We start from the raw sequence: 15,712 nt of genomic DNA, 5'->3' as shown, positions 1-15,712 counted from the left end.
CCAACACATTCACAGATGACCAACACATCCACAGATGAACAACACATCCACAGATGACCAACACATCCACAGATGACCAACACATCCACAGAAGACCAACACATCGACACCTTAGATGACCAAAATACTCACACTTTATAACAGGTAATAGAGATGTGTAGAACAGGTCATGATGTGTTCATCATCACAGATAATTTAATGTGTGCAGAATGTAACTCATAGTGTGTGTTATCCTGCGTATCTCAAGTGTGTTGTATCACAGGTATTTCAAGATGCTTAGCACAGGTAACTTATAGTGTGTTTATCATCACAGGTAACTCGAGGTGTGCAGCCAGGTAACTTAATGTGTGTTTGTGTTAGGTCACAGGTGTGCAGCACAGATAAGTCATGGTTGTGTTTATTGTCACAGGTACCTGAAGGTGTGGAGGCAGGTAACTCATGATGTGTGATATATATCAAGTAACTCTTGATATGTGAGATATATCAGGTAACTCATGATGTGTGATATATATCAAGTAACTCTTGATATGTGAGATATATAAGGTAACCGATGATGTGTGATATATATCAGGTAAATCATGATGTGTGATATGTATCAGGTAGCTTTTGGTGTGTGATATATATCAGGTAGCTCTTGGTGTGTGATATATATCAGGTAACTCGTGATGTATGATATATATCAGCTAACTCATGGTGTTTGTCATAGATAATTCAGAGCCTTAACACAGGTAATTTAATATGTCTACTACATCACAAAGACCTTGTAATGGAAGTAATAACACAAACAACTCATTATGTAAGTCATACCCCAGGTAAAATATAGTGTATGTGCTTGCAAAGTACCTCGTTGTTTTTGTAGCAGCACTGACAAAATGTTATGTCAGTCGTTTCAAGTTTTAACATGTAACACATATATACGAGAACGTATGACAGGTGAATGACACATAAATGACATGCATGTGACAAACGTATGATAAGTAGGTGACATAAATAAAGACATTAGATTTCCACGTGATTTTTAATTCATACAAACATTTGTGAAATAACCCCATAAGAAATTCATCAATTTTTAATAAAGACAAACAATTAATCAAACCACGCAAGAAATTAAAATAATCGATCATTTAATTATACCAGTCAATCAAAATAAATCAATGTTGTCATGCAGTCACCATGTTACGCCCCTGAATCAATCTAGTAATCTACTAACTTAAGCTGGCCCAACATTCTCTTACTCGCCAGGAAGCATTTATTTTTATTTATTTATTTTTTTTGTAAATAGAACGGGTTAATTGTTTTCGGTTTTTTTTTTCAAAATCAAACTGTTTACACGTTTTTAACTGAAACTCAGTCCTCTATTATGGCCAGTTATTTAATTATGCCCGACTTTATCGTGGCCATTCTTCTAACTTTCATTAAACCCCACTAACCTTCTCATTTGTTCTAATTCAAAAAACTCCAGTACAAATATTTTTTTAAACAATTATTTAATAATATATTAACCAAACATGCAAAACTCGCATTCTGTCTCGTACTGAGCTTGTTTACCTCGCGTTCTATTTATAACCACCATTCATCATTACAAGTCTCACAACCAAAACACAAGCGACATTCAAGTAAAATCTCGAGATATCTAACCAAACAAAACTTACAAGATAGGCCTACATCTCAATATTTTTAACCAAGTATTATAAGATCAACATCATGTCCTCACCTATTTCAAACACACACATTTACTTTGCAAAAAAAAACATACAAGAAAAATATAAATCAATGCATTTTGTTAAATTATTAAATCGCTCACCAAAATAAATGTAAACACTGTGTACAAACGTTTTTCGATTCTCAAGTGAACGCTACTCATTCATGGATCATTCTCATCCTCACGTATTCTGTGTCTCAGTCAGTTTATGAGATCTTTTAGTTTCACGCTATTATTTATTTATATCTGCAATATTTATTTATATATTTACATAAATTTGCGAATAAATGTCATATTCCATATTTGCACATATTTTTTTAAGAAATCATTTAATTAAAATAGGTTTTCAAGTTAAAAAAATATTAAGAAATTCATTATTAAAGAGTACATAAAAACGAGCCCTCTCAGTAATTCACAAAACCTATAATTATTACAATTTTTTTTTTAAATACCGCTCAATTATCCCAAAAAAAAAGTCAAAATACGGTGTTTAATAATTCCATTGACCCATAAAACATTTGCATTTGTATTAGTAGTAATTTGAAACAAAAAAACATGTACCCTAGGAAGTTAAATTATGATGATTTGTGTGTGTATTTTAAATTTAATTTCATTGTATAATTTAAAAAGAGTAATGATATAGGCATATATCCTTAGTTACACTGTTTTATTTTTTTTTAATCTTTAAATTAAATTATAGTTTTAGTTCCAATGTAGCATTTTAAAAAGAAAGGTAATTGCAAGTATTAAACCAGTTCCACATTGTATAATTCACAAGTCCTCTTTATGTACATTACAAGTTTTGATTTTTTTTTTAAATAAAATCTTTAAAAATAATGAAATTACATTTTTTTAAACGATGTAGTTATTAGAAAAAATAAATTTAAGAGAATATTGTTCCCTCAATCTAATTAAGATTCAGTTTTTAAATTACCAGAAAAAAACCACATTAAAGAAAAAACCCTAATACAAGTAACGCACTCTTAAAGATTGTATCAATTAGCTGTCATTGTTGGCTTTTATAGACATCCAATCAAATACACCAAGTCATAATTATAATATATTACAAAAAATAATACAAAAAATGTTTAAATAATTGTTGGTTTTTTTGTGGTTATTTCTACAACTAAATGAGTATTTAAGTGCACGGGGCCTCGTTTTCGATTTCACACGGTGTGTTTATTTTAGTGTGTTGAATTCGAACATGATCTGAAATAAACACGGGAGAAATGTGTGTGTGGTTTGATTTGAAGTCGTCCGTGTTTTTTCGTGTGTTTAGAGAGTAAATATTGAGCAGGGTTGTCTATAGCCTGTCGACTATAGGCAAAATGTGCTTACACTTTAGCACATGTTGAACACAAGCTAAACACACAGCACATACATGAACACACATATTAAACACATGCACACATAAACTGTCATGACAAACAGATATACATCCGTTACGCATATGATAAACTTACATTTTTTTTTGTAAAAGCTAACAGTTTATCATCATACAACTATTAAAACTGCAGTTATATTTCTGAGATTTGAATGTATTAACACTTGAAGCTAAACTAAAAGACACACTGCAGTGTACTACATGAAAATTAAAGGTTAATAAGACTAGATAAGATTATAATTTTATCTATAACATGGTACAACCAGAATCTTGAACATATCTTTTAGTAAATATGTCAAGATAATTTTTTTTTCGCAATGAGCATTTTATAAAAGATAAATAAATTGAATGTTCACAAAGAAAATATGAAAATATACATCTGGGAAAGTTGAAATCCTTAAAGTTTCCTTCGTGCAGAAGAGAGCGTCGCTGTTCTGAAGTTGGTCAGCCCTAGTTGTAGAGTAGACATTGGCGTGCCAAATATAGAGGAGATGGGTGATGTTTGAAACGTTTTTGAAGCTGTTACTGAATGTTTTGTCACAATTCTGGCTTCAATCTTGGCCCAAGTATATTGGCCAACTGTCAATCTGGGCCATCATCAATGCTGCGGTGTGTCCAGGCCAACCTAATTGTCTTTTTGGCCAGTACTTGTTTAGTTTATTAGGGAGGGAAAGGAAACAGTTTTATTCAGTTCTCGTCTAGCACATTGTCTCGAGGCCAACAACGTTTCTTCGGGCCAGCAAGTTGCTGTGTGGGCCAGAACAGTTAACGTTGGGCCAACATCGTTGTTTTGGCCACTTGTATTCTATTTGGAACCACAAAGTTATTTCTTGGGCGGAAAAAAAATTCCGTTTTCAGATTTTCAAGAATAGAAAAATATTCACGGAGTGTAAAAACCAGCCACAATTTCTTTAGTACTGTAATTGAGCAAACATTGCATACAACACTTTTTGCAAATGTCTTCTGGAATTTGTTTTTAGATATCATATTTTTTTTTCAACAGTGTGAAAGAATAACCAGAAAATGTTGCACTGAAGATTTTTCGTGGCGTACGTACTAGAAGTAATTTGAACCATTCTAGTTGTAACTAGATGGAATGGCAGTATATGTTTGTGTTGATCCAGGCAAGTGGTATACCAGTGGGAATTCTAGAAGTAACCCTGGCTAGTTGTAACTCTAGTTAGTGGTAACTGGAGCTAGCTGCTTTTGTAGCGAGCGATAACTTTATCTGACCAGTTTAGCTAGTGATAAATAAAGCTAGTAGCAACGGCATCTTGCGATATTGGAGCTTTTAGCAAATGATAAAAGAAGCAAGTAGCCATTCTACCTAGCAATTACTGGAACTTGTGTAGCCAAGTTAATGTTAACTGAAGCTTAAGCTAGAGATAACTACAGCTAGTAGCAACTTCAGCTAGTAGTAACTATAGCTAAGCGTCTCCGAGAAACCGCATCCAAAACACGTGAAACGTATGTTGTTGTTTTCTTTTGGCTTGCATACACACACAAAAATGAATTCCTTGCAACTGTGCAGTCAATCCACCCAATACAGGCGCATGTTGGGAAACTTCCACATACGTAAGTTTACACATGACTGAGTTTTATCAAACGCTCTTCTCATTATGAATAAAATGGGTCTATATGGGAATAATATAAAATCAGATTAACGTGTAGTCTGAAACTAGTTTTTTTTTTTTTCACACAGAAAATCTTTGTTTTCTTTTTGTTTCCTTTTTTTTTCATTTGGAAAAATAAACTGAATTTGATGTAGTCTTGCTTGGCATGCTGAAATCATCTTTGTTGAAGAAGATTTTTAAATTTTATTATGTAAGCCCTTTTCAGAATATGTTTTCCAACAATACTGCGGAACAATTTGTATTCACCATTGTGAATATGTTGAAGCGTTTATAAATACTATGTATTTTTAATAAACATAACTGTTTTAAAGTTTTTTTAAACGTGTATTTTAAAATTGTTTTTTTAGATGGAGTCTTATGGCAGAACGTCATCATCAAATATGATTTTATCCATATGACGTCATCAGTTTATGTGCAGGTTGGTTTGACGTGAAATCTGTGACGTGGTCAGGTCACACCCACACGTCCCCCTGGCGTCATTGGATGCGGGGCCAGTACTGGTGGGTCATGGCGCCCATGTGGTGGGCGCCCATGTCTTGAGTGCCCCCTGGCACTTGGAGGGGCACTGATACACCGGGCGAAATCAAACCTGAGGGTGACAAAACACATTGTTAGATTACGACGCGCAAGAAAATAGTTCCTTAGTTTAAGTAGCTTCGTCTTATCTAGTTCTATTTTTTTCTATAATAAGTTCAAATTATAATTAAAAGATATTTAAATTCAAGAAATAAGGTAACAATATTTAAAAACAATTAAACTAATGTTTAGCTTGTCATTTAAGAAATAAACTGACACGTACTTCTTCTGTAATTTTGACACTAAAGGTATTAACTAACGGGTAAGACTATTATTTAAAAAAAAACAATATAATTTTTAGTGTGAATTTTAAAAAAAAAATTAAGTTCATTTTTAAAAATATTTTAACTTTTTAAAATTTGAAAGTATTAGATCAAGGCTCATGACATAGCCTCAGCTCTACCGAAATTTATAATAGTTAGACTATTGTGTTATGTTTTATGAACGTCATATTAATGTTGAAATACTAGCTGGCCGGCCCGTTGTAGACGACATTACTTTATTACTAGCAGTGATATACTTAGATCACCCCGTTTCTGAAGTACTAGTCGACCTACCCGTTGAGACGGAGTTGTGCGAAGATTGACCCATGTGGTTCTGATGGTGCATACTGACTGATGGTGCGCACGGTGGTCGGCCGTAGTTGCTGAGTGACAAGGGATGGTCGTAGCCACGGTTGTAGTCTGTGGAGAGAATGTATTCAAACATGATATAACTGGCAGTTGGAATGAGAGATCAAAATACAAGACGTCGTACTTAAGTCATTAAATGCTAATTATAAATTAATTATTTAATTCAGAAGCTAGTTATTTATAGAATAGTATTTCTATAATGATTTAATTACAAAATGAAAACAAATTATAAAACTTATGTTAAGTTAAATTTTAACTATATATATATATATATATATATATATATATATATATATATATATATATATATATATATATATATATATATATATATTATAAGTATATATATATAGGCCTATAGGCTATACATATTTATATATTATATTTATATATGTATATATATATATATATAATAAGTATATATATATATATAGGCTATACATATTTATATATATATTATATATATATACATATATATATATATATATATATATATATATATATATATATATATATATATATATATATATATATATATACAATTCCAACCTATGAGTAGGCTATTTTCTGTGATTTTTGTGAACTAGCCAATCAGAAATGGAGAAAGCAGAACCGGAAACTTACCGCTCCACTTACCGGGTAACATACACGAGTAGGACGAAGGAGCAGACGACTGCAAACAGGCTGGGTTGGGGGGTATGTTGTTGGAGAGAGAGTAGCTTGGCATAGGCGGCATCGAGCTGAAAGTAGAATGCAACCATCGTGTTAGATATGAGAGGCCGAAATATCACAGGCAGCAATGAGATTTACATTTTTACAACCTCTTTGTTAAATATCACAGGCGGCAATGATTTTATAAGCGGCACCAAGTTAAAAATTTTAGTCAACTAATCCTGTGAACCTAGCAGAGGCGTCATTAGAGGCGAGATTGGGGGGGGGGGGGGTGACACACGACCTAGTGACGCCACTGAAATCCAGTACGATGGTGTTATAATATTGCAACGGGAAAATCCTTCTATCCCCTGTTCTTAAATGAGATTACTGTGTTTGCGTGTGCGAAATCTTCATACCTGAAGATTATGCTCGTTGCTGAAACAATTAACGCGAAACGTTCGGCATTTAAAACAATATGTGTTGACATAAAATCGATTTTTTTTTTTGCTAGAAGATTAGGAACTATTTTCTTTAATCTTTTCTTAATATTTGACTCGATTAAAAAAATTAAAATCAAGAATTTGAAAAAAAAAAAAAAATAATTAACACTGCTATAAAAATATTCGATTAAAATATTTTTTGGAATTTACTAAAAAAAACTAGCTTCACAAACTACAGACTGTTTTTATATTTGGTTTTGATGTGTTACCAACCCGTCTTCCGTAACTTTGCCAGAGAACAACTGGCACCTCGCCAAAATTTCTAAGACCACAATAAAAAATGTCAATGTAATTTTGTTCGGTCCAGGGTTGAAAATATATGTTCGAAAAATGTTATTATTTTGATTGTTCAATCTTTTGGGTAAAATATTTTTTTATACGTTAGATTTAAAAATTGAACAGAAATAATGTGGGACCAATGAAAGAAAATCCTTTATTTTGAAATAAGCTACCCATGAACCCATGTGTTTTCTTACACAATGCCAATTTGACTCTGTGATATTATAATAAAAACGATACTGTCTTTATATTTTTTTTAATTAGAGTTTTTCAACCAATACAACCCTAGGGAGAAAAGACGTACGAAGCCAGTCGTTATTAAGTAGGCTCAAACTTGGGTAAACGGGTTGTGTAATCAACACTTTGAGATACAAGCGTACCTATAGGGGTGCGGATGGGGTGGTCATTTGTGTGTGTCTGGGGGGAGGGGCATTTTAGAATTATCTCAAAGAAAAAAAAAAGGGGGGGGGGGGTTACATTTTTGGTTCATATTCTTTACGGGGCATCAAAAGTAAGAATTCCGTATTTTTTTTTTGTATTTAAAGGGGAGGGGTTGCACATTTGCCTGCTCCTCCACTGTAACACCACACACATTTTGTCTTTACTCAGAAATGTAAGTCAGCACACATGCAACACAAGCTTGCATGTGTGTAGTCTCATAAGCAAACTATTCACTTGTATTTGAATCAATTTTGTTTTCAAAAATAAAACACATCCACAGATGACCAACACATCCGCACCGCAGATGACCAACACATCCAGATGACCAACACATCCACAGATGACCAACACATCCGCACCGCAGATGACCAACACATCCACAGATGACCAACACATCCGCACCGCAGATGACCAACACATCCACAGATGACCAACACATCCGCACCGCAGATGACCAACACATCCACAACACAGATGACCAACACATCCACAGATGACCAACATATCCACAGATGACCAACACATCCACAGATGACCAACACATCCTAAGATGATCAACACATCCACAGATGACCAACACATCCGCACCGCAGATGACCAACACATCCACACCACAGATGACGAACACATCCACCGATGACCAACACATCCACAGATGACCAACACATCCACACCACAGATGACGCACACATCCACACCATAGATGACCAACACATCCACAGATGACCAACACATCCACAGATGACCAACACATCCACAGATGTCCAACACATCCACACATCAGATGACCAACACATCCACAGATGACCAACACATCCACAGATGACCAACACATCCACAGATGACCAACACATCCACAGATGTCCAACACATCAACAGATGACCAACACATCCACAGATGACCAACACATCCACAGATGACCAACACATCCACAGATGACCAACACATCCAAAGATGACCAACACATCCACAGATGACCAACACATCCACAGATGACCAACACATCCAAAGATGACCAACACATTCACAAATGTCTAACACATCCACAGATGACCAACACTTTCACAGATCACCAACACATCAACAGATGACCAACACATCCACAGATGACCAACACATCCACAGATGACCAACACATCCACACCACAGATGACCAACACATCCACAGATGACCAACACATCCACAGATGACTAACACATCCACAGATGACCAACACATCCACAGATGACCAACACATCCACAGATGACCAACACATCCACAGATGACCAACACATCCTAAGATGACCAACACATCCACACCTCAGAGGACCAACACATTCACAGATGACCAACACATCCACAGATGACCAACACATCCACAGATGTCCAACACATCCACACATCAGATGACCAACACATCCACAGATGACCAACACATCCACAGATGACCAACACATCCACAGATGACCAACACATCCACAGATGTCCAACACATCAACAGATGACCAACACATCCACAGATGACCAACACATCCACAGATGACCAACACATCCACACCACAGATGACCAACACATCCACAGATGACCAACACATCCACAGATGACTAACACATCCACAGATGACCAACACATCCACAGATGACCAACACATCCACAGATGACCAACACATCCACAGATGACCAACACATCCTAAGATGACCAACACATCCACACCTCAGAGGACCAACACATTCACAGATGACCAACACATCCACAGATGACCAACACATTCACAGATAACCAACACATCCACAGATGACCAACACATCCACACCACAGATGACCAACACATCCACAGATGACCAACACATCCACAGATGACCAACACATCCACAGATGACCAACACATCCACAGATGACCAACACATCCACAGATGACCAACACATCCACAGATGACCAACACATCAACACCTCAGAGGACCAACACATTCACAGATGACCAACACATCCACAGATGAACAACACATCCACAGATGACCAACACATCCACACCACAGATGACCAACACATCCACAGATGACCAACACATCCACAGATGACCAACACATCCACAGATGACCAACACATCCACAGATGACCAACACATCCACAGATGACCAACACATCCACAGATGACCAACACATCCACAACACAGATGACCAACACATTCACAGATGACCAACACATCCACAGATGAACAACACATCCACAGATGACCAACACATCCACAGATGACCAACACATCCACAGAAGACCAACACATCGACACCTTAGATGACCAAAATACTCACACTTTATAACAGGTAATAGAGATGTGTAGAACAGGTCATGATGTGTTCATCATCACAGATAATTTAATGTGTGCAGAATGTAACTCATAGTGTGTGTTATCCTGCGTATCTCAAGTGTGTTGTATCACAGGTATTTCAAGATGCTTAGCACAGGTAACTTATAGTGTGTTTATCATCACAGGTAACTCGAGGTGTGCAGCCAGGTAACTTAATGTGTGTTTGTGTTAGGTCACAGGTGTGCAGCACAGATAAGTCATGGTTGTGTTTATTGTCACAGGTACCTGAAGGTGTGGAGGCAGGTAACTCATGATGTGTGATATATATCAAGTAACTCTTGATATGTGAGATATATCAGGTAACTCATGATGTGTGATATATATCAAGTAACTCTTGATATGTGAGATATATAAGGTAACCGATGATGTGTGATATATATCAGGTAAATCATGATGTGTGATATGTATCAGGTAGCTTTTGGTGTGTGATATATATCAGGTAGCTCTTGGTGTGTGATATATATCAGGTAACTCGTGATGTATGATATATATCAGCTAACTCATGGTGTTTGTCATAGATAATTCAGAGCCTTAACACAGGTAATTTAATATGTCTACTACATCACAAAGACCTTGTAATGGAAGTAATAACACAAACAACTCATTATGTAAGTCATACCCCAGGTAAAATATAGTGTATGTGCTTGCAAAGTACCTCGTTGTTTTTGTAGCAGCACTGACAAAATGTTATGTCAGTCGTTTCAAGTTTTAACATGTAACACATATATACGAGAACGTATGACAGGTGAATGACACATAAATGACATGCATGTGACAAACGTATGATAAGTAGGTGACATAAATAAAGACATTAGATTTCCACGTGATTTTTAATTCATACAAACATTTGTGAAATAACCCCATAAGAAATTCATCAATTTTTAATAAAGACAAACAATTAATCAAACCACGCAAGAAATTAAAATAATCGATCATTTAATTATACCAGTCAATCAAAATAAATCAATGTTGTCATGCAGTCACCATGTTACGCCCCTGAATCAATCTAGTAATCTACTAACTTAAGCTGGCCCAACATTCTCTTACTCGCCAGGAAGCATTTATTTTTATTTATTTATTTTTTTTGTAAATAGAACGGGTTAATTGTTTTCGGTTTTTTTTTTCAAAATCAAACTGTTTACACGTTTTTAACTGAAACTCAGTCCTCTATTATGGCCAGTTATTTAATTATGCCCGACTTTATCGTGGCCATTCTTCTAACTTTCATTAAACCCCACTAACCTTCTCATTTGTTCTAATTCAAAAAACTCCAGTACAAATATTTTTTTAAACAATTATTTAATAATATATTAACCAAACATGCAAAACTCGCATTCTGTCTCGTACTGAGCTTGTTTACCTCGCGTTCTATTTATAACCACCATTCATCATTACAAGTCTCACAACCAAAACACAAGCGACATTCAAGTAAAATCTCGAGATATCTAACCAAACAAAACTTACAAGATAGGCCTACATCTCAATATTTTTAACCAAGTATTATAAGATCAACATCATGTCCTCACCTATTTCAAACACACACATTTACTTTGCAAAAAAAAACATACAAGAAAAATATAAATCAATGCATTTTGTTAAATTATTAAATCGCTCACCAAAATAAATGTAAACACTGTGTACAAACGTTTTTCGATTCTCAAGTGAACGCTACTCATTCATGGATCATTCTCATCCTCACGTATTCTGTGTCTCAGTCAGTTTATGAGATCTTTTAGTTTCACGCTATTATTTATTTATATCTGCAATATTTATTTATATATTTACATAAATTTGCGAATAAATGTCATATTCCATATTTGCACATATTTTTTTAAGAAATCATTTAATTAAAATAGGTTTTCAAGTTAAAAAAATATTAAGAAATTCATTATTAAAGAGTACATAAAAACGAGCCCTCTCAGTAATTCACAAAACCTATAATTATTACAATTTTTTTTTTAAATACCGCTCAATTATCCCAAAAAAAAAGTCAAAATACGGTGTTTAATAATTCCATTGACCCATAAAACATTTGCATTTGTATTAGTAGTAATTTGAAACAAAAAAACATGTACCCTAGGAAGTTAAATTATGATGATTTGTGTGTGTATTTTAAATTTAATTTCATTGTATAATTTAAAAAGAGTAATGATATAGGCATATATCCTTAGTTACACTGTTTTATTTTTTTTTAATCTTTAAATTAAATTATAGTTTTAGTTCCAATGTAGCATTTTAAAAAGAAAGGTAATTGCAAGTATTAAACCAGTTCCACATTGTATAATTCACAAGTCCTCTTTATGTACATTACAAGTTTTGATTTTTTTTTAAAATAAAATCTTTAAAAATAATGAAATTACATTTTTTTAAACGATGTAGTTATTAGAAAAAATAAATTTAAGAGAATATTGTTCCCTCAATCTAATTAAGATTCAGTTTTTAAATTACCAGAAAAAAACCACATTAAAGAAAAAACCCTAATACAAGTAACGCACTCTTAAAGATTGTATCAATTAGCTGTCATTGTTGGCTTTTATAGACATCCAATCAAATACACCAAGTCATAATTATAATATATTACAAAAAATAATACAAAAAATGTTTAAATAATTGTTGGTTTTTTTGTGGTTATTTCTACAACTAAATGAGTATTTAAGTGCACGGGGCCTCGTTTTCGATTTCACACGGTGTGTTTATTTTAGTGTGTTGAATTCGAACATGATCTGAAATAAACACGGGAGAAATGTGTGTGTGGTTTGATTTGAAGTCGTCCGTGTTTTTTCGTGTGTTTAGAGAGTAAATATTGAGCAGGGTTGTCTATAGCCTGTCGACTATAGGCAAAATGTGCTTACACTTTAGCACATGTTGAACACAAGCTAAACACACAGCACATACATGAACACACATATTAAACACATGCACACATAAACTGTCATGACAAACAGATATACATCCGTTACGCATATGATAAACTTACATTTTTTTTTGTAAAAGCTAACAGTTTATCATCATACAACTATTAAAACTGCAGTTATATTTCTGAGATTTGAATGTATTAACACTTGAAGCTAAACTAAAAGACACACTGCAGTGTACTACATGAAAATTAAAGGTTAATAAGACTAGATAAGATTATAATTTTATCTATAACATGGTACAACCAGAATCTTGAACATATCTTTTAGTAAATATGTCAAGATAATTTTTTTTTCGCAATGAGCATTTTATAAAAGATAAATAAATTGAATGTTCACAAAGAAAATATGAAAATATACATCTGGGAAAGTTGAAATCCTTAAAGTTTCCTTCGTGCAGAAGAGAGCGTCGCTGTTCTGAAGTTGGTCAGCCCTAGTTGTAGAGTAGACATTGGCGTGCCAAATATAGAGGAGATGGGTGATGTTTGAAACGTTTTTGAAGCTGTTACTGAATGTTTTGTCACAATTCTGGCTTCAATCTTGGCCCAAGTATATTGGCCAACTGTCAATCTGGGCCATCATCAATGCTGCGGTGTGTCCAGGCCAACCTAATTGTCTTTTTGGCCAGTACTTGTTTAGTTTATTAGGGAGGGAAAGGAAACAGTTTTATTCAGTTCTCGTCTAGCACATTGTCTCGAGGCCAACAACGTTTCTTCGGGCCAGCAAGTTGCTGTGTGGGCCAGAACAGTTAACGTTGGGCCAACATCGTTGTTTTGGCCACTTGTATTCTATTTGGAACCACAAAGTTATTTCTTGGGCGGAAAAAAAATTCCGTTTTCAGATTTTCAAGAATAGAAAAATATTCACGGAGTGTAAAAACCAGCCACAATTTCTTTAGTACTGTAATTGAGCAAACATTGCATACAACACTTTTTGCAAATGTCTTCTGGAATTTGTTTTTAGATATCATATTTTTTTTTCAACAGTGTGAAAGAATAACCAGAAAATGTTGCACTGAAGATTTTTCGTGGCGTACGTACTAGAAGTAATTTGAACCATTCTAGTTGTAACTAGATGGAATGGCAGTATATGTTTGTGTTGATCCAGGCAAGTGGTATACCAGTGGGAATTCTAGAAGTAACCCTGGCTAGTTGTAACTCTAGTTAGTGGTAACTGGAGCTAGCTGCTTTTGTAGCGAGCGATAACTTTATCTGACCAGTTTAGCTAGTGATAAATAAAGCTAGTAGCAACGGCATCTTGCGATATTGGAGCTTTTAGCAAATGATAAAAGAAGCAAGTAGCCATTCTACCTAGCAATTACTGGAACTTGTGTAGCCAAGTTAATGTTAACTGAAGCTTAAGCTAGAGATAACTACAGCTAGTAGCAACTTCAGCTAGTAGTAACTATAGCTAAGCGTCTCCGAGAAACCGCATCCAAAACACGTGAAACGTATGTTGTTGTTTTCTTTTGGCTTGCATACACACACAAAAATGAATTCCTTGCAACTGTGCAGTCAATCCACCCAATACAGGCGCATGTTGGGAAACTTCCACATACGTAAGTTTACACATGACTGAGTTTTATCAAACGCTCTTCTCATTATGAATAAAATGGGTCTATATGGGAATAATATAAAATCAGATTAACGTGTAGTCTGAAACTAGTTTTTTTTTTTTCACACAGAAAATCTTTGTTTTCTTTTTGTTTCCTTTTTTTTTCATTTGGAAAAATAAACTGAATTTGATGTAGTCTTGCTTGGCATGCTGAAATCATCTTTGTTGAAGAAGATTTTTAAATTTTATTATGTAAGCCCTTTTCAGAATATGTTTTCCAACAATACTGCGGAACAATTTGTATTCACCATTGTGAATATGTTGAAGCGTTTATAAATACTATGTATTTTTAATAAACATAACTGTTTTAAAGTTTTTTTAAACGTGTATTTTAAAATTGTTTTTTTAGATGGAGTCTTATGGCAGAACGTCATCATCAAATATGATTTTATCCATATGACGTCATCAGTTTATGTGCAGGTTGGTTTGACGTGAAATCTGTGACGTGGTCAGGTCACACCCACACGTCCCCCTGGCGTCATTGGATGCGGGGCCAGTACTGGTGGGTCATGGCGCCCATGTGGTGGGCGCCCATGTCTTGAGTGCCCCCTGGCACTTGGAGGGGCACTGATACACCGGGCGAAATCAAACCTGAGGGTGACAAAACACATTGTTAGATTACGACGCGCAAGAAAATAGTTCCTTAGTTTAAGTAGCTTCGTCTTATCTAGTTCTATTTTTTTCTATAATAAGTTCAAATTATAATTAAAAGATATTTAAATTCAAGAAATAAGGTAACAATATTTAAAAACAATTAAACTAATGTTTAGCTTGTCATTTAAGAAATAAACTGACACGTACTTCTTCTGTAATTTTGACACTAAAGGTATTAACTAACGGGTAAGACTATTATTTAAAAAAAAACAATATAATTTTTAGTGTGAATTTTAAAAAAAAAATTAAGTTCATTTTTAAAAATATTTTAACTTTTTAAAATTTGAAAGTATTAGATCAAGGCTCATGACATAGCCTCAGCTCTACCGAAATTTATAATAGTTAGACTATTGTGTTATGTTTTATGAACGTCATA

General features: G+C 34.4%; 1 protein-coding gene and 1 long non-coding RNA gene across 8 annotated transcripts in view; both read right to left on the bottom strand.

Moving 5' to 3' along the window:
- Positions 1 to 1,013: 1,013 nt before the first annotated feature.
- Positions 1,014 to 6,660, bottom strand: LOC131935833 (uncharacterized). Of its 2 annotated transcripts, none has more exons than XR_009385986.1 (3): positions 6,553 to 6,660; positions 5,854 to 5,979; positions 1,014 to 5,309 (listed from the first exon to the last, which is right to left on the bottom strand). It is a non-coding gene; the product is annotated as an uncharacterized LOC131935833 (long non-coding RNA). The 2 variants fall into 2 exon arrangements; XR_009385987.1 differs by having other exon boundaries at positions 6,565 to 6,660.
- A 4,318-nt stretch (positions 6,661 to 10,978) lies between these two features.
- The window catches only part of LOC131935831 (paired box protein Pax-6), a 102,885-nt gene continuing 98,151 nt past the window's right edge, over positions 10,979 to 15,712 (bottom strand). For all 6 annotated transcript variants that reach the window (XM_059292520.1, XM_059292523.1, XM_059292522.1 and 3 more), the window contains exon 12: positions 10,979 to 15,273. In XM_059292520.1, the coding sequence (XP_059148503.1) occupies positions 15,161 to 15,273 (113 nt within the window). In that variant the 3' untranslated portion in view covers positions 10,979 to 15,160. The remainder of the gene's footprint in view (positions 15,274 to 15,712) is intronic.

Source organism: Physella acuta, unplaced genomic scaffold, assembly GCF_028476545.2.
Source record: "Physella acuta isolate Inbredline_101_S28 unplaced genomic scaffold, ASM2847654v3 ptg000161l, whole genome shotgun sequence".
NCBI lineage: Eukaryota > Metazoa > Mollusca > Gastropoda > Physidae > Physella > Physella acuta.
Note: the sequence above shows the minus strand (reverse complement) of the source record. Positions and strands in the feature narration are given on the sequence as shown.